The sequence below is a fragment of the Eschrichtius robustus genome, chromosome 10 (genome assembly GCF_028021215.1).
Source record: "Eschrichtius robustus isolate mEscRob2 chromosome 10, mEscRob2.pri, whole genome shotgun sequence".
NCBI lineage: Eukaryota > Metazoa > Chordata > Mammalia > Artiodactyla > Eschrichtiidae > Eschrichtius > Eschrichtius robustus.
This window is the reverse complement of record NC_090833.1, coordinates 33,328,803-33,348,977: the sequence shown is the minus strand read 5'-3', so window position 1 is coordinate 33,348,977 and position 20,175 is coordinate 33,328,803. Positions and strand designations below refer to the sequence as shown.

At 45.4% G+C, this 20,175-nt stretch overlaps 1 protein-coding gene across 2 annotated transcripts in view; it reads right to left on the bottom strand.

The window, feature by feature from the left end:
- The window catches only part of ANKS6 (ankyrin repeat and sterile alpha motif domain containing 6), a 62,345-nt gene that overhangs the window by 28,000 nt on the left and 14,170 nt on the right, over positions 1-20,175 (bottom strand). For both annotated transcript variants that reach the window (XM_068552596.1, XM_068552597.1), the window contains exons 5-11: positions 19,179-19,285; positions 16,970-17,118; positions 15,457-15,655; positions 14,628-14,677; positions 11,511-11,714; positions 10,275-10,428; positions 8,002-8,171 (exon numbers count right to left, since the gene is read on the bottom strand). In XM_068552596.1, coding sequence (XP_068408697.1) covers positions 8,002-8,171; positions 10,275-10,428; positions 11,511-11,714; positions 14,628-14,677; positions 15,457-15,655; positions 16,970-17,118; positions 19,179-19,285 — 1,033 coding nt within the window. The remainder of the gene's footprint in view (positions 1-8,001; positions 8,172-10,274; positions 10,429-11,510; positions 11,715-14,627; positions 14,678-15,456; positions 15,656-16,969; positions 17,119-19,178; positions 19,286-20,175) is intronic.

The window sequence follows — 20,175 nt, the reverse complement described above, 5'->3', positions numbered from 1 at the left end:
GTGTCCTTGGCTGAGTCCCCTAACCTCTCAGTTAACCAGCTCTAAAATGGAAGTGTGGCTTATTACAAACGAAGGCCCATTCTGCTCTTCATGTTTCTCCATCTAAACCAGTCACTTCTAACCTTTCACCACAGAACACTTATTATTTTTCCTTTGTGTGTGTGTTGCACACAAAAAGCCCTTCTTATTTTGAAATACTTTATTTTATTGAAGTACAGTTGATTTACAATGTTGTGCTAGTTTCAGGTGTACAACATAGTGATTTGGGTAGGGTTTTTTGCACTTTATATTCCATTATAGGTTATTACAAGATATTGGGTATAATTCCTGGGACTATACAGTAAATCCTTGTTGCTTATCTATTTTATGTATAGTAGTTTGTATCTGTTAATCCCATACTCCTAATTTGTCCCTCCCTGCCCCTCTTTGGTAATCGTAAGTTTGTTTTCTATGTCTGTGAGTACTCTTAGACTTACAATTATGGAAACTAAGAAATTAACACTGGGACAGTATCAGCTAAACTACAGACGGTACTCAAATATCACTGGTTGTTACACTGATTCTTATTCTGGTCCAGGATCCATGCTGCATTGACTTGTTAGGTCTCCTTAGTCTCCTCCAATCTGTGAAAACTCCTTGGTCTTGCCTTGTCTTTCATGACCTCGACACTTTTGAAGAGTCCTGGTCAGGTATTTGTAGACTGTCCCTCAATTTGGGTGTGTTTTATTTTTTCATAATTATATTTACGTATGGATTTTGAGGTTGATGACCACTGAGGTGATGTGCCATTCTCAGTGCATCATACCAGGAGATACAAAGTATCAGTACCTTATCACTGATGCTAGCCTTGATGACTTAGTTAAGGTGGTGTCTGTCAGGTTTCTCCATTGTGAAGTTACTATTTTTCCCTTTATAACCAATAAATATTTGGGGAGACATTTTGAGCTAAATATTTTGTTTTTTCTTAAAAGTTTTGCCTGCTAATTTTAACATTCTTTGGTGCATCTTCTCTGGACCAGTTACTACTGTGATGTTCTAATGGTGTTTTGCTATTTCCCTTATTCCTTCCACATTTATTACTTGGAATTCTTCTGTACAGAAGGCTTGCTCCTTCTCCCCCGATTTATTTATTCAGTTATTTATTCATATCAACATGGGCTTGTGGATATTTATTCTCTGGGTTATAATCCAATACTACTGTTATGCCCTGGTCCCTTTTATTGGAGGGTGCTATTTAGAAACCAAAATCTGGATAGTAGGTTGCTCATGGCTACTGGGATATCAGTGCTTCTAGGTCCTCTCAGTGAACAGAGCAAGGAAATATATGAAGTCTACTAACCCATGCATACACACATAGCTCTACAATAAGTATATTCCTATGTCTATCAATCTGTGTATATGTGTATATTTATGCATACATTCATACTGATTCATACTGATACCTCTGACTCCAATCCAATACCCACAGGATTAGTTCTAGCATTTCCCCTTTGACTCAATCTCTGACAGTTAAAAACTGGGCTCACTATCTATAATATATTTACTTATTTGTTCAACCCTAGTATATATATAAAGGGTATATGTACACAAAAGGTATATATATGTAAAGTAGCTTCACAACTGCTAGACCATAATGACTGCAAGAAAAAAAAAAAAACTAGGATGAATTGGGAGATTGGGATTAACATATATACACTACTGTGTATAAAATAGATAAGTAACGAGAACCTGCTGTATAGCACAGGGAACTCTACTTCACTTTGCTGTACGGTAGAAACTAACACAACATTGTAAAACAACTATACCCCAATTTAAAAAAAAATCAACTAGAGTACAATGCTTTTGTACAGTTCTTTTTGTCTTTACTTTACTCTTACAATATCCATTTACATGTTTTCTCCCACCTCCTATAGTGCAGTTATGTCATTCACTTGTAATACAACTAGATCTGTTGTCATAGTCTGCGTACATCCTTAGGTCCTGGTTGATTTTTTAAAAATTTGCATACAGTAAAAATAACTGTTGTGTACAATTCTACAGGTATTGATAAATACGTAGAGTTGTGTATCCACCAACAGAGTACCATATGGAACAGTTCCATCATCCCCCATATTCCCTTGTGCTGTCCCTTTCTAGTCAACCCCTCCCCCCATCCCAACCCATGGAAATAACTGATCTGTTTTCCATCCTTATAGTTTTGCCTTTTGTATACTGTCATATAAATGGAATCAAACGATATGTACACTTTTTTGTCTGACGCAGCATGATGCTTCTAAGATTCATTTAAGTTACTGCATGTGTCAGTAGTGTGTTCTTTTCCATTGCTGAGTAGTATTCCATGGCATGGATGTTACCACAGTTAGTTTACACATTCACCTATTATGAGATGTTTCTAGTTTGGGGTGTTTATGAAAAAACTGCTGTAAACATTCACAAACTGATTTTTGTATAAACAGAAGTTTTAAAAAATTCATTTGGGTAAATATCTAGGAGTGAGAGAGCCAGGTCACATGCTATATGTATGTTTAGTTTTATAAGAAACTGACAAACTTTTTCAAGGCGGCTGTATCATTTTTGCATTCCCACCAGCAACGAATGAGAATTCCAGTAGCTCCACATTCTCACAGCACTTGTAACTTAATTTTTTTTTTTTTAATTTTAGGCAGTCTAATAATAGGTGTAGAGTGCTGTCTCACTGTGGTTTTAAGTAGCATTTCCTAAATAATGACGTTGAACATCTTTTCATATGTTTACATGCCATCTGCATATTTTCTTTCATGAACTATCTATTCAGATACTTTGTCCATTTTTAAATTTATTGGTTGTTTTCTCACTGTTGAGTTTTGAGAGTTCTTTATTCTGGATACAAGACCTTTATCAGATACATGATTCGCAAATATTTTGTCTAGTCTGTGGTTTGTCTTTTCATTCCCTTAATGCTGTCTCTTATAGACAAAATATATGAATTTTCATAAAGTTGAATTTAACATTTTTTTCTTTTATGGATCATGCTTTTGGTACTATATCTTAAACTTCTTTGCCAAATCCAAAGTCACACAGACTTTCCCCTAGAAATTTTATAGTTTTTCATTTTGTATTTCAGTCTATGATCCATTTTGAGTTAATCTTTGAATTAGCTGTGAGAAATATGTGAAGGTTCATTTTCTTGCATATTCAATTGTTCCAGCACTATTTGTTGAAAAGACTACCCTTTCTTTGTTGAATTGCCTTTGCACCTTTGTAAAAAAAAAAAATTCAGTTGACTATTCTTTGGCCTCTCTATTCTGTTCCATTGACCTATGTGTCTGTCCTTCCCTAATACCGTTCTGTAGTTTTATAGTAAGTCTTGAAACTAGGTAGTATGATTCTCTTTTTCATAATTCTTTTGCCTATTATAGTTTCTTTGCATCTAAATATAAATTTCAGAATCACTTTCTAGATCTCTACAAAAAGAGCTAGCTGGGATTTTAATTGGGATTACATTGAATCTATAGATCAAATTACAAAAAAATTGATATCTATTTATCTAAGCTTATTTGATTTATCAATGTCTTGTGGTTTTCAACCTATAGATTCTGCATATACTTTATTAGATTTATACCTAAGCATTTCATTCTCATAATACATTTTCATATAATTTTATTTTCATATAATACATTTCAAATGTATTGTAAATGATATTTTAAGTTTCATATTTTAAAAGTCTAACCATTCTAATTCTAATTGTTCATTGCTAGTGTGTAAAAATACAATTGAGACTTTTGTATATTGACCTCGTATCCTGAGACCCTGCTGAACTCACTTCTTAGTCCTAGGAGCTTTTGTGTAGATTTTTTTGAGTTTTCTAAGCAGACAATCATATCATCTAAAAACAGAGATAGTTTTCTTTCTTCCTTTCCAATCTGTGTACCTTTTATTTGTTTCTTACCTTATTACACTAGCTATAGTTTTCAGTACAAAGTTGAGAGACTTGGATGTGAGAGACAACATCCTTATTCCTGATCTTAGGCGGAAAGCACTCAGTCTTTCACCATTAAGTATGATGCTAAGTACAGGTATCTTATATGAGGTCCAGGAATTTCTTTTCAATTCTTAATTTGCCAAAAGTTGTGATCATGAATGGAGTTTGAATTTTGCCAAGTGCTTTTTCTGCATTTTATTCTTTAGTCTGTTAATATGGTGAATTACTCTGACAAAGTGTTCTTTTTTTGGTATTTATCCTATTTAGTGTTCTCTGAACTTCCTGGACCTATGGTTTGGCATCTGTCATTAATTTGGGGAGAAATTCTTGGTCATTAAAAAATACATATATATTCCTTCTGCACCACCATTCTCTCTCTTTCTTCAGGGGTTCCAATTACTTGTATGTGAGAGTATTTGACATTATCTCACAGCTTTTGGGTGCTCTGCTTTTTTTCTTTTGCTTTAACTTCTTTTTTACTTTGTGTTTCAGTTTGGGTAATTTCTATTGCCCTATCTTCAGGTTCACGGATTCTTTCCTTGGCTGGGTCAGGTCTACTGAGGAGCCCATCACAGGCATTTCTCATCTCTGTTACATGTTGTCTATTTCTAGCATTTCCATTTGATTCTTTCTTATAGTTTGCATTTCTCTGCTGAAATTGTTACTCATAGGATCTTGCATGCTGTTCAAATTTTCCACTGGAGACTTTAACATATTAATTGTAGTTCTTTTAAATTTCCTGTCACATAATTCCAACACCTGTTTCACATCTACATCAGATTCTGATGACTGCCTTATTTCTTGGGAGTGTGGTGTTTCTTGCCTTTTTGTACGTCTTATAATTTATGCTAAAAATTGGACATCTCATATAGAATAGTAGAGACCATGACAAATAGTTTTCCTGCCTGGAAATGGGTACACCTTTCCTTCTGCTAGGCCTTTAATGCTCCTTCGAGCTAACTACAACCCAGAGTGGAAAAAGAAATCCCTTTCTTAGGTTTGAAAAGACTTTGTCAATAAGCTGCCTATATTATTAATGAATTCTTCCTTCTGCTTTTTCTATAAAGACAGACATTCCATAATAAAGCTTCTGGTTAAGCAGGAGAAAATTGGTATATCCCTAAGAAACAGATCTATCCCAGCCAAGGGCAAAGAAACACAATACTCTAGGCCTCGTGTGCAGCATTATTGGGGAGGGAGCAGATAAATATAAAATTTGGGATGCTCTGAAATATTTGAACCATTCCTCTCATCCCCAGTGTGGCAGATTGATCATGTAATGGCATCATCTCCACCCCTCCCTGGATCAATACCCTTTGCTACGTAACTCTGTGTGGTCTCCTGCAGTGGGTGTGATGACTTAGTTACTTGATTGGTTTTCAACTTATGCCTTTGACTGGTGCCATTAGAACATACCCAACCTTGCTGTGGACATACATGGCCCTCTTTTTTTGGTCACCCCAGCCAAAAGCCAAACATCCAAGTGATCCCCTCAGACCAGAAGAACTGCCTAGTTAAGTCAAGACTAAACTGCCCAGCCACAGATTTGCAAGCAAAAGAAATGCTTTCTGTTTTAAACTACTGTGCTTTCGGGTGGAAATAGAAAGCTGATATTCCCAGTGGGCCTTTGGGCTTCCTGAGATCTGGGAAGTGTTGAAGCATACTCTGATCCCACTCCCCCCCAATTCTGTGTCTCCTAAGGCACACTTCATGTGAGAAGCCATGCTGTACAAATATCCCACCATCACAGGGGTGCTTGTTTTAAGCAAAGTACAAAACCCAGATTCAGGAGGCTCATGTTTTGAATACTAATTTCTAATTCTTCCTAAAGGAGTCTTTGAAAAGCACTTCATGTCTCCATTTTGCTGCTGGAGCCTTTGACAGAAAGCCCACTCCTGTGTCCTTTGGTTTAGGGCAGTGGTTTCTAAGAACTTGGGCTGGACTGGCTGCAACACTCTCTGGGGAGAAAAACAGATTCCCCTAACCCTACCCTAAGAGTTTCATTCAGTTATGCTGTGTGGAACCCAGTCATCTGAATTTTTAAATAGCTCCCCAGGATTACAGCATATTCTTATGTTACGAATATCAGGTGATCATTAAACTGAATCATTTCCCCAGTCTTCTGTTTCCTGAATGCATCTTTAGACACAATTTCCTTTCATCAGAACATACTTGTATACAGATTAAATATGACAGGTGCATCCAAGTGAGGTAATAGTTAATATAATTTATAACTGAGATGCCTACCTATTTCCAACACCAATTAAAGGAAGCTAACAATATATAACACATCTAATAAGACCATCAAAATAGAAACAGAAAATTTTAGACAACAGAGAAGAGGAAAACTATATCAAAATTCTAGAGTAGCAGATTTACCTTAATGAGTAGCTGAGTTTCCTAGCAGCAAAGGCAAAAAGTGAAATATGCTAATTATAGAATTCTTACTATCTGATGAAATAAAATGTATCGAAGTATCAGTAGAGACATTTTTTTCCGCAGAGCTGAATTCTAAAAGGAACTTAATTACATAAATCCTATTACACAAGTAATTTTGAACATAATAGAAAATATGCTAATGTATAGAGAGAAATTTTTTCTGGAGTTATATTGTAAAGAAACTAATTACACAGGTCCAACTGCATAAGGGACTTTGAATAACAAAAAGAGTTGTATAACCAACAGTGGTTGGGCAGAAAATAAAGACTATTTCTCATACATCCATTAAGACATCAATCTCTGGAGGCACTTCTGGGCAAAGGTCCAAGGGTGAGGCCTTCAGACGATCTAACTTTTCTCAGGGAGAAAGCTTAAGACATCTAGAAAAATAAGATGAAGAGTGGGGTTGTGCCTGGACTTGGGGTCCTCTCAGAGGAGGAAATGGGCTATACTGCCCCACTGCGGGGCACCTGGAGAGCCATCTGGTAAAGGAGCCAGTTCACACTCATGACTAGGAACCCACACTCTGGGGGCTCACTCCATTAATCAGCCCAGGAGGAGGGACTCAGGAGGTGGAGGGGGCAGATTCTGAAGACACTGGAAGACCTCCCCTCCCAGAGGCACGTGGGGTTTTCCACGCATTGCAAATCCTACAGTTTGCTACCAACGTGGTGAATGCTCTGGGCCTGCACTAATGGAGGAAAGGTGCCAGAGCAAGGAGGTGAGGCCCTGGCTCTGTCCTGCCCACCAACCTTCCTTTAGCTCCTTTCCTACACCACACTCTCATCTCTGGCGCTCTGCACGTGCCGTCCCCTCACCCTGGGACAGTCTCCCCCTTGCCCCACCCTTGCCCCTTTCATCTGGCACTTCATCCTTCAGAGCCCTGTCTAGATGTCACTGACGCCCTCAAGCCTCGGCAGAAACCCAGCCATGCCCCATAGCGTCCTCCCCTCTCCACGACAGACCCTACCACGCCAGTGTGAGACGGCTGTGTCTGTAGTGTCACCCTGAGAGCGGTCACCAAACCCCTGGTTCACTGCTGGATCCTCACTGCTGGAAGTGCCAGGCACAGAGCAGATGCTCCAAAGATGTGGACAGTGGATGCATAAGGAAGGAGTACAAATACTACTGCTACGACTGTCTACAGTAAGAGCTGACACTTACACAGGCGTACCAGGTACCAGCCCCATTCTAAATGCTAAAGTGTGAGGCTGCGATTAGAACCCAGGCAGTTGCTCCTGAACCCACACTCTGAACCCTTTTGCTCTAAATCAATGAACAAAAACACGTGCCGTGTGAGGCTGGATGACCAGTACAGGGCTGCAGAACTTAGTGCTCACCCCGGCATCGCACCGCACCTCAGCACCCCTCCCACCTGGAGGGATCCTGGAGATCGGGCGAGAGGTGAACACACGTGTGCAGGAGACCAAGGGCACAGGGTATGATCTCGGCAACCACCCTTCTCAGAAAGCCCAGGTGCGGCCAGATGGGAGGTTTAGTCCTATGCCATGACGGTGGCACTGCCTGTGCTCCCCAGGCGTGGACCATGCTAGAACAGGACCTGTGAGCGTCAGAGGAGCAGACGGAAACATAACAAGCACCTTGCCACCAGGAACACTGCCGCCTGCAGAGGAGACCAGGAGCTCAGACGGGCTGGAGCCAGGCGCTGGCCCAACAGGACTTGACCGATGGCTGGGCTTCTGCTCAGATAATCCGGCTGCTTTTTTCCTCTGGGCAGCGATCTGGGACAGAACACTGTCTATGCTGCCACCTGAGGAAACAGGAATAGGAATGACTGCCTGGGTCCAGAGTACTGCAGTGCGGGCGGTGGACATCAGGTGCCGACCTGGCTGAGCCGGAACCCCGTTTCCCAGACCCCTGCCCCTGGCTCTGGGTCAGGGCTAACCACAGGAGGACTGTGCATGACAACTGGCAGGTGGACGGCCGTCAAGGCTCCAGTTTGTCCTCACTTTCCCCCGAGCCACTGCCGGTTCGGTCAGCCGCCAGCGGGCACAGACAACACGCCCTGCCCTGGGCTCCCCCAGCAGCCCCGCTGCAGTGCCTGCCAGCCGCTGCACATGCTGCCACGCCAGGGCTCCTCTGCCATCGTCCAGCCCCCGCTTCTGGATCTCTACACCCCCAGCTACTCCCACAGTTGTGTCAATAACTTTCTCACTCCATAATACTCAGGGGGTCAGCCTCCCTGACTGAATCCTGATTGCCAAGTTCCCTCTCCCTGTTTCCCCAAACCTACCAGCAACCTTGAATTATTACGAAGGAAAAGGGGAAAGTGATAATATCCAGAGCACGGGAGGGCACTAGAGGGAGAACACTGATAACTAACATTTATAGAGCACTTACTAGGTGGCAGGCACTGCTGTAAAGCCATTCTGCAGGGCAAAGTGTAAAGCTTCAAAAACAGGCAAACCCACTGACCCCGCCACCCTGATTCAAAGGCACTTACATTAAGCAAATCACTAAGCAAGCAGGCAAGTGCAGAGCTCTGGAGCCATTACTTAGAGTGGGATCTACAAGAGCAAAAATCTAGAACAGCCTTGGTGTTCAACAAGAGGGAACTGGTGAATTAAAACTGACACCTCATATGAGTGGAAGGCTGTTTGGTTATTTAAAAGATGCTGTAGCTACACATGTATTGGCATAAAGAGGTATTTACAACATGGTAATGGGTACAAAGAGGAAAAAGGTTACAGAGCAGACTATACTGGGAAGTCAGCCTGCCTGCGTGCAGATCCTGGCTCTGCTACTTTGCAGCTGTGTGACCCTGGCCGAGTTATTTAACTCCCCTGAGCCCCAGTTTCCTCCTCTGTAAAGTGGAGAGGACACCTCACAGGTTGTTGGAGGACTGAAGGAGCTAGTCTATTTAAAGGGCACTGTGCCTGGCACACATTAAGTGCTTAATAAATTATTATTATGCTTTCATAAATATGCATTAAAGTACTTTGCGAAGATATACACCAAAATGTTAACAATGATCCCTAGTGGGTGAGATTATACTTCCTTTTTTTTTTTTTTTTTTCTTTACCTGGTTTTCAAGCTTTTCCATAAGAAGCATGCATTCCTTATATAATGGCATAAAGCAGGGTGCCTTCCTGCAAAGCTGGCTTTGGTTAATCCTGGATGCCCTCGGGGAGGACTAGAAAATATCCTGTAACCAGCCTCACTACCTATTCCCATATTCTGGTGTTTTGTTTTGTTTTTAATAGTATTTACTATCATCAGATTTTAAAAAAATTATCTGTTTATACCAGAATACAACTTCCTACAGAACTGACTTTGAATTTTTTATTGCTAACTGCTCTATCGCCTAGACATTGCCTCACATCTAATAAGTGGTCAACAATAGTTGCTGAAAGAATATGGTAAGCAAATGTAATGATGTGAAAAAAATTAAAATTTAAGAAAAAGAAAGTATGCCAATAAGCCCAAAATAACTGTGGGGCAATCTGCTTTGAGTCTTAATTGTCTCTGGGCAAATCTGCTGTGTGTCTCTGGGCAAATCTGTCTCCCACTCTGAGCTTCAGTTTCCTCATCTGTTCATTGAAGGGTCAGGATGAGAAGATATCTAAGGTTGAATCTTCAGGGATTTTAAATACCACAAAAACACCATGTATTTCTCTTAGTTTCTTGTAAAATTTTCCAAGAAAATAAAGCATTATAGACTATTTCTTCCCCTCCCCTGCTCTAAGAAAATGCACAGAAGAAACTATGAATTGTGAATTCACTGAAAAATCCTTTAGGCACATCAACGAGAAAGACAGGCTGTATGCAGTGGTCTCTAGGACTGTCCCCAGTTCACACCCTCAACCCCAAGGGATCTTCCCACCTCCCCAGAGTGGCCTGCCTGGGTACTCACCTGAGCGGTTGTGCAGCTCCCCACCGTGCCTGTTCATGCCTCCTACCCCACTGGAGCCACCAGAAGAATGAGGTGAGTGGTTGAAGTTTCCAGAATTGGCGGGAGAGGCTGGGCTTCTGGAGAGAGACGGAAATTTAACTGGCCTGACGGGAGTCTGCAAGAACAAGGTGGATATCACAGTTAGGGTTTGCTGTTCATTCCTTCCGATGCACAGATCACAGTGGTGAGGGACCTGGAGTTCAGCTGGCCCATCCCAGCCGGTGCCTGCATCCACTGGCACGTCCTTGCCCACCGGTGCTCACCCTGCTAGGAGTACCCCAAGGGAAGGCAGTTCACATCTATCTGCTGACAACTTGACCGACCATTAACTCAGGCTGAGCACCTGTGACATCGTACAGGTCACCCACCTGCTCCCACGTGGTGGACTAACGTAAACCCACTCTGTCCATTTTTGAGTACCTCCAGCCACCAGGCCCTTGGTCTCCAACTAGTGATTTGGTATTATGACAGTCCAGGGAGGCAGCAGCAAGCAATGGGGGTCAGACAGAGACGGGGGTCCTGAGGTTCTCCAATCACTCGACACAAAGCGGCAGGGTCAGGTCCTAAATCCCTGTCCTCAGTTTGCCCATTTACTGTATCTACGTTGTCTACAGTCTACACATATGGAGATCAGCTCCCACAACGAGAGGGACTACCTCAGTACATCACAGAGACACACTGAGGGCCACCAAGTCAGAAACCACTGTGGTCAAAAGGATACAAGTCACACTTTCTGGTTGTAAGAAAATACTAGTAGCACACATAGTTGCCTCCCAGTGTTGAGCTTGGTCCTGGGCCTGTGCAATGTAGTATGGAACTTGATTAGAGGCCAAGAACCTGATTTCTGGTCCCAGCATCCCCGCCCCAACTTGGCTGGGTGACCTTCAGCAACTGATTTCCCTTCTCTGGGCTGTTTCCTCATCTACTAAAGGGAAGGGTGGTGGATTAGATCAGGTCTTCAACCTGTGTTCCAGGGAGAGGGGCTCCCATTTTCACTCCATTCACTCTAACATTTTAATCTGCTTACATATTAAGTTCTTTGGTAGGGTTTCATTAGACAAAAGAATATCACTCATTTAAAAGAAAATAAAAAGCTTCAGCCCCCCTGGATTAGTGGGTCTCAGGTCCCTTCTGCCTGCAACACATCACAATGTCAGTGAGTGGTGATGTGTAAAGCATGTCAGCTGGACAACTTACGGTGTCTGTGCTCCCGCCGCCCACAGGTTGCCCCCTGCTGGCTCTCTGGGACCGCACAGTCTTCATAGGGTCTGCTTTCCCGTTGTGACATGTCCGGGACCGATCCGAGCTCCACAGCTCAAAGCTGGAAGGGGGTAAGAAAGGGGGGATGACTGCCTTCAGCTTGTCGCTTGGGAGTCTGGTGAAGGGGGCTCCATTCCGAAGCTGAAAAAGACAGGCTGTGGGTTAGGCAAGCTCCAAGAGGGCTCCCGACTCTGCGAGGAAGACTCCAGGTTTCCCCTGCTTCTCAGAGAATGGCAGCACTACCTACCCCTCCACCCAAGCCAGAAACCCACATGATGTCCTCAGCTCTCTTCCCAGCAACCAAGCAATTCCCACATCTGCTCTGCTCCAACTCCCAGGTTCTCTTGCGTCTGTCCACAGCAGAAACACACAACAGGGGCGGGGAGTATGGAGAGTCGTGGGGTAGCCAAGGGGTGATACGTGTGCTGTGATGGGGCAGCACAGGGGAGGGGCCACCTCTCCCTGCAGGTAGAGAGGGCATCTTGTGGGTGGGGGGGCACTTGAGCTGAGCCCAAAGGACAACAGAGAGGTTGGGGGAAAGGGCACTGCAGACCGAGGGAAGAGAATGTGGAAAGGCCTGGAGGCAAGAGTAGCAAGACCAGTGTGCAGAATTGCAAGGACACTGGTGTGACCAGAGTTGGGGGTTTCAGGAGAAGGGGATGAGGGTACTGGAAGGCCCAGGCTGGCTCTCTGTGAACCCAGCCAACGCTCCCATCCCCCATCCCACCACCTCCTTCCTACTCCAGCCACACCTCCCACTGTTGACATTTTAAACTGCAATTTAAGTTTTGAAAATGTGATTTGGGGTCAGTATAAAATCCAAACAATGATGACTGGCAGATTGTCAAGGAAAAGCTTTCACACAGTCCAAGCTAACTTTAATTAAGAAAAGACAGTGAACTTGGTGCCAGATGGTGCTTTGCAGGGAAGGGCATACCACAGCTAAACCTGCCTCGGGGGCCAGGCAGGTGGGCACCTCCACAAGGATGGCTGCAAACGCCCACTCAGCAGAGCACCGTGGCCATCCTCCATCTGCCACGGGGCAGGCAGGCACATTGGTGCCCTCTAGAGGGCATGAGGAGGTGGGACAGGAGAGCAACAAGATGGGAGGGTGGGCATCCTGGGTTCCCACCCTGGCTCTGTCCTGCTTTTCTGAGAGTCTGTGAATAAGGGCTGTCCCCTCTGGACCTCGACAACCTCATCTGCTTAAGGGTATTCATCAGAGTTGTTAAAACAATGAAAAACTAGGAACCCCAAAGTCCAGCAGGTCAGTCTTAGATAAAGAGATGAGGGCACAGTCCCATGATGGAATGTTCATCCTGCAGCCATTGGATGTGACGGGACCAAAGAGTGTTTCTGACACAGAAAAGATGGTCATGACAAATTGTTAATACACCAGGTTCAGCACAATATGGGGAAGATAACAGTGCCTGACCTGGCATGGTTGTTGGGGATATTAAGGGAGTGAATATATATAAAGTGCTGCAAATACTTAATAAGCATTTGGCTGGTACATACTTAGTGCTGTGTTAAGTATTTGTTTACTATATATAACACGATATCATATTCACAGATGTGAAAAAATTATTAGGAAAAATACTCAAAAGATATATGCCACAAAATGTCAATCATGATTATATCTGGATTTGTGATCAAGGGCAATTTTATTTTTCTTTATACTTTACTGCATCTTCCAAAATTTCAATAACAGCATTTCTGTCTTCATACTGAAAGTAATTATTGCTATTTAATAACATTATCAAATGTTGGGCAGTACAAGTCCCACAGTCAGTGTGCAGACACCAATTTACACCTATTACACAGCAGGGCAGAGCGGGCAGATCCTGGTCAGGGCTCCGCAGGTCCTGGGGCAGCTTAGCCTTTTAGGGGCTCCTCTGCTCCCTTCTTCTCTCCAATACTGCCCTCTCCTGGCCAGCCTCCAGATTAGGGCCTCAGAGCTAAAGGGACTTGAGCCCAACTCCAACCAGGAGACTCTCACTTCAGAGAAGAGAAATGAAGCCCAGAGAAGTGAGGTAACATGTCCAAGGTCACACAGTAGATAAATGAGAGCTCATTCTGGGCCAGCCACTATGTTAAGAACTTCCTGGGGATGATCTCATTTAAAAACCACAACCGTGAGAGATAGCATCCCCTAAGTAGAGGAGGCTAGCTATCACCTAATGTCCATCCTCGATATCTTCCTCAGCAGACACACCTGATATTTAGATGGGCACACGACCACCTGGAACAAAGACTTCATTTCCCAGCCTCCTGTGCAGTGTGAATAGGCCATGTGACTAAATTCTGGCCCATTTAATGTAAGCAAAAGTGATATGTGAGTTTCCAGGAAACTTCTTTAAAGACACCTGGCATGTGCCTACGGTCACCTCTTCTCCCCTCATCTTTCCTGTCAGCTGGAGTGAGGTAGTAATGGACAGAGCTCTGGCAGCCATCTTGGACCAAAAGGTGACCTTGGTAGTAGTAGCCATGGCTGGGGGACCAACAGGTAAAAGGAACCTAGGTCCCAAACTCTATGGAACAATGAACTAGTCTTGAACTTCACTTACTTGACAGAAATGTGATGCTGTCATATATTTATGCCAGTTATTTGGGGATTTTCTGTTACTCATAGCTGAACCTAATCCTGATACATCTCTAAGTTATAGATGAGGAAACTGAGGCCTCTCTCAGGCTGGAAACACACCCTCCTCTTTGACTCCTCTCTCCTTGGCTTTCCATAACCAAAAGGGTGAGTTCAATGTCACCCATCAATTCCTATCCCTACAAGGCCCCTGTCCTCAGTACTGCCTCCCTGAGAACATGATCGGGGATTACCTCTGGCTGCTAAGCACCAGCACAGCCTTACCTGCAATTCAGGGCTGGCATCTGTCCTGATTTCTCGGTGCCAGAGATATACCCACTGTTACACATTTTGATATCGACCCCATCTGTAACCACCACAGAGAAAGACAAACGCCTACATCCCTACTTAGAAATCAATCCCCTAATGATTGGTAGAGACCTGAAATGCTTTTAGAAAAGCCCCACACTCACCATGGTTGTCAATAACACATCTTCCTTTTCTCCTCTTGTGCTCCCAGGACCTGAGGAACAAATAGAAGTTTCCTGAAATGACCCCCCCCGCAAAGAGTTCACGGCATGAAGACAAGTGACCATGTCAGCCTTCATCCTGGAAAACCAATTCTCCTGAGTGATTAAATATTTAATAATAATTGGTATTCTATATCTGAATAGAAGGAAAGCACTTAAAAGGTATCTTAGAGTGTGTTTTCAGCTTTTCCATAAACCACTGTCATGCTGGGTCAGACAGTGGTACCTCCAGCTCAATAGTCTGTCTCAAACAGTGGTGCCAAAGGATCTAGTCTGGGTGTGGGAAGTCTGACTGTTAGAAGGGATCTGATCTAACTGACGTCCCAATCAGTGTGGGAATCTCCTTCAGTGCCCTGGCAAAGTCATCCAATCTGTTGAATACCTCCAGTGGTAGGGAGCTCACTAACCCCAGCCCAACCCTGGTAATTCACTCTACTTCAAAACACTGTCGGTGCAAGACCAATCACATTCGGCAGGTGGGAAAATCACCGATTGAAGGCAAGAGAGAGGCAGTGACTGGCCAGTGGTCTCTCAACAGGGCATATGGGACAGGAGCCTGGGACTCGTGCCACCAGCTTCCCCATTCTACCACACTAACAGCAGTTATGTCCCTTCTTTGCCAGACCAGCCACTCTGCCCCAGTGTCACATTCCAACAGCATCTCACCTCTGGCATCAGCCCAGGAGGTAGGACAAAGGGAAGAGGATGAGGGCAAAAAGGTTCAGGGTTTGACTATTTTGGAAATTCTACCACACATGCAACTTCTTCTTACCATTGTCTTTGGTCATGGGGGTCACATCGGGGAGCCCAGAGCGGCTCGTCTTGTATGGGGGGGACGCCCTCATTGTGGAGTCCAGTGCTGGCTCTGGCTCATCACAGAAAGGCAATGGCTGGTTGCTGGACAGCCCACGGGGCAGTGTCTGCATCAGTTTGAGCTTCCGGAACCGATTGGACATTCGGTTCCACCAGGACTGCCAAGGAAGTGCAGAGCAGAGGTCATGCCCCAAGAACACCTAGCCCAGGGACGGTGACCACACTCCACACGTGCTTCCCCTACCCCCTCCTGGGCCCACTGCAGGCATTACCAATCAACCATAGCACCCTTTCCCAAAAGCCATGGTTCTCTCTAAATCCTTCCTGACCCAGCCCTTAGGGGGCCTTTCCAATAGGCTGGAGTTGGCAGTGAACCCTATTTGCTAACCCTCTTCTAATCAATCTCCTTATTGCACAGATAGAGAAACACAGACCCAGGGATGTCAACTTGCTCAATGTCTTACAGTCAAACAGGGACAGACAGATGGACACAGAGGCAATGCCAAACACCTTAACATCTATTACTGCATAACCTCCTTCCCCCTATTCCAGTAACAGTGTGAGAGGTGTCAGGGTGTCCACACCAAGGCCTGGACCATCTGCTCCTGTAGCTGATGCCTTCCCACCTAAAGAGAGGACAGGTGCCACCCCTAGGGTGTCTACATAACCCCACGATAGCTCAGAGGTTACTGGCACAGCGTCAAAGGGAGGCTGTGAGGGCCTGGCCTACAGAGATGGCAGTGAGGCAGGAATGAAGAGATCTATGCAAACAACACTGTGAGGAAGAATCCAGGGGCCTGAGTGAGTGATGAACATGAGAAGAATGCTAAGTCTGCAGATCTGAGAAGGTGCTGGAACCCCAGCCAGGACAAGGGAAAAAATAATTTTGATTTCCAACAAGCAGAGCAGGGCTGTGAGGATAAGAAATTCAAAGAGAAACATTCAGCTTGCAGTTTAGAAATAGGCAACTGGAGCTTGGTTTTGAGGCTTCTAGAAGAAGCTGACGGGGGCCTGTGGACCGCAGGGAGATCCTAGAATGGTGCAATCAGCAAATACTTTCCACACTAAAGCACAGGCCACAGACAGATGGCCTGGAAGAAGAGGTGTTCAAGGTTGGCCAGCTCAGTACTACATCATGCAAAAAAAATGTTTAAATTCCCTACATTTACAAATTGTGTCTCTGCATCAAAATCTGGGTTTCTAGTTTCTCCTGAAAAAGATGGGAGCATGTGGCAACATGGACCCACATACTTGCAAAGCAGCGACTAAGGCCACTAAGTGGTTACGATCACCCCAGTTTTCCCTGGTCCCCACCGTTCCCTATTGTTCACCTTCAGCTTACCTCCTGACCCTACTGGGCCCCCCACCCCAGCCTACACCAGCCCTGGGTAACAAGGAAGCGGCAAGCATCTCCCCCCTTCACCCATTCTGGCCTGGCTCTCTGACGCCATTTAAGACAAGAAAAGGCAAACCTTAAGTCCGCCTTTGTCATCAGGCAGCACTGGGACACTCCAGGGCTGTCGGACCTTCGAGTGGGGCGGGGGTGGTGAGTGGCTGGGCCGGCCTTTGTCTTTATTCACCTGCATGCAGACAGATGCCAGCAGTCGAACAAGTTCCGTGTCTATGGACACAAAAGGCAGCATTTTACCTGCAAATATGTCTGTCGGGCCATGGGGTGGGGGCCCAAGATGACCCCCATCAGCCTGAGAACTCAGCACCACAGCTCCAGAGCCTGTGTTACTCCAGGATCAAGGTGTCCCTGCCTCTCCACTGGCTCTTCAAAAGGTGGCAAACAGGTGAGCAGGGTTTAACCCACTTAACCAGAAATAAAAGCCAGAAGTCCTGTCCTACCAGGAAGGCAGAGGGGTGGTGGGTTTAAAAAAGTACAGGCTCGGGACTTCCATGGTGACGCGGTGGTTAAGAATCTGCCTGCCAATGCAGGGGACACGGGCTCGAGCCCTGGTCCAGGAAGATCCCATATGTCGCAGAGCAACTAAGCCCGTGCACCACAACTACTGAAGCCCGCGTGCCTAGAGCCTGTGCTCCGCAACAAGAGAAGCCACCGCAATGAGAAGCCCGTGCACTGCAACGAAGACCACTTGCTGCAACTAGAGAAAGCCCGTGCACAGCAACGAAGACCCAACGCAGCCAAAAATAAATAAATAAATTTATTAAAAACAAATAATAAGTAAAATAAAAGAGCTGTTGTTTAAAAAAAAAAAAAAAAAAAGTACAGGCTCTACAGCCAGATGACCGAGGTTTGAATTCTGCCTCTGTTCCTCCCTGGCCATGTAACTGCAGGTAGATTAAGAGGTGACATTAGTATCACCACATAAAGGTATCTGGAGGATTTGAGGTAGTTCCTAACATACAGTAAGTGCTTAAGAAAGGTTAAGTAGTATTAGTTATTATTAACTCAACTAGGCTATTGAAAAAACAACAAACAGGACTGAGAAGAAAATACTACCAACTATTAATATGCTTTTCTCTTGATGACTGTTTCCTTTTTTTCTCTCCAAGTGTTCAATAATAAGCATGTGTTTCTTTGAAAATTTCAGGCAAAAACTTCATTTTTAAACCCACTAGGAAAAAAAAAAAATCCATTGGGGTAGATTGTTTTATTGGTAAAGGGAGTGGGGGAGAAGGGGTGGGGCGGGAAGAGACACAGGGAAAGAGACGAGTCTTTCAGAGGAAAGCGTGTGTGCGAGGAGCCCGGGGTCCCCGGGAGACTGATTCCGAATGATGTGAACCGTAGGCACGTGAGGAGCGAGATCACTGCACTTGGGTGGAGGGCCCTACCTCTCTAGCAGGGCTCAAGTCTTCCCAGACTCCGGGCCCCTCCCCTCTACAAGCAGACGAGAAGCTCTGCTTCCCTCGCTGCTCTTCCAGGATACAACAGGACCAGCACGTATCTGTGATGCGTGGGGCCCACAGGAGGGGAGGGTGGTGAGGGGGGTGATGCTGGCGGTGAGGAAGGGCACTGCCACCTCCACAGCTAAGGGAGGCCGCAGGAGCCCCTCCACCAGACACTGAGGAGGCAAAGTCCTCCCCTCCACCGCCAGCTGGTTAGAATCCGGCTCAGGGCTCAGAGCCTGCGGGCCAGGAGGGCCTCCCAGCTTCTCCCGCTCTGGGCTGAAACTCGGGGGTCACAAGAGAGACAATAGGTAAGACAGACCCTGCCCCCTGAGCTGGCTAATTGGAAGCCCCAGGTCCCAGAGGAAGGCCTGTCAAAGTGGGGGAGGGTCTGAAGTGCCAGCTGGGGCTTAGTAATGGCGACACCTCCAGCACAGGACCCTTGACCTGGAGCCTCCACCTACACAATTAAGCCACGGGGGTCACTGCTTCGTGTGATTCGGCTCGTGAGAGGGGCCTGTTTCCTCCTGAGTCAATCAGGTTCTGGCTGGGAGCACAAATACCAATCTAGGATTTGTGCGGACTGCCAAGGCCTTCCCTCCTGGACACTCCCAGAAGGCTGGAGCCGAGAGAGGCCTCAGGGACTACCTGGTCCCAGCTCCACCCTCCTTGGGAGGAGCGAAGACTTGCCTGAGGCTGTGTGGGGAGCTCTGGGAGTTTGAGAGTGGCTTCCCCCTTGAATAAGCAAGTGCTTAATCACAGGTGATTATCTCGATTTCCAGCCAGAGAACCCGGCAGGCTTAAAACTCTTTTCCAGAAACAACCCACCAGGATCACTCAGCAGCATCACTAGGTCAAAGGCCGTGTACCCATTTTTTGCACGAAGAGTGACATCAGCTCCTTGGTTTAGCAGATATTTGACAATCTCCTTGTTCCTGTGGAAGACAGAAAAAGCCAGAGTGAGACCCACTGAAAGGGAAAGCACGGCCTTGCTTCTGGGCAACATGAGTGGTGGCTTTAACTACAGCAGCATCTCTTCACCTGTAAAAGGGCTTGGAAAGCTGTGTCTCCCAGCCCTTGTTCCCTACACTGTGGGCAGCCATGACAGAAATCAAAGCCTGAGTGCTCCTTCCACAATCAAAACAAAAACCAAGGGCTCTGCCCCAAAAGTACTGGCCCCCAGGACCACATGCAGGCCCTGCCCCTCCAGCCCCAAATCAGGACTCCTGCAGCTGAAATGTGAAGCCTCCTGCAGGCCAGGGTGTTTGATGTGGAAGTCTGAGGCCTATCAAATGAGGAAAGAAACCACTTCAAAAGGACGCAGGAGACTGCTCTGATCACCTGAAGCAGGACAAGGGTGGAGCCCCTAATTAGGAATCAGATCACTGAGCAGGTGTAAAGGCTGTATGCAGATCCCTGGCCTCTTGGTCAAGCCCACCCCAAGGAGGAGGCATCCAGGAGGGCAGAGGGATGACTGGATGAGAAGGGATACAGAAGCACCAGTCAACGCTGACGCCTATTCAAAATGAGGGCTAGGACAAGCCTCACCATCAGACGAGAAGCCAGTGGTACAAATGGCCGATGTTCATTCCCAACAGGGGCAATAGACGGGCTGCTATATACATCAATGTGAAACTCCAAAAGAACTAATCTGTTCGCTCAACTGAAACCAACCCACAGAAACTTATCTTTCAGTATAAAACCTTCCTTCTGCATGGTTTCTCATGGCCACAGGTGAAATTGTGTGCCAAGGCAACAGGAAATCTGGACACAAAGGGTAGGAATGCAGGATAGACTGAGCCTGCGTGGCTTTTAGTCTTTTTTG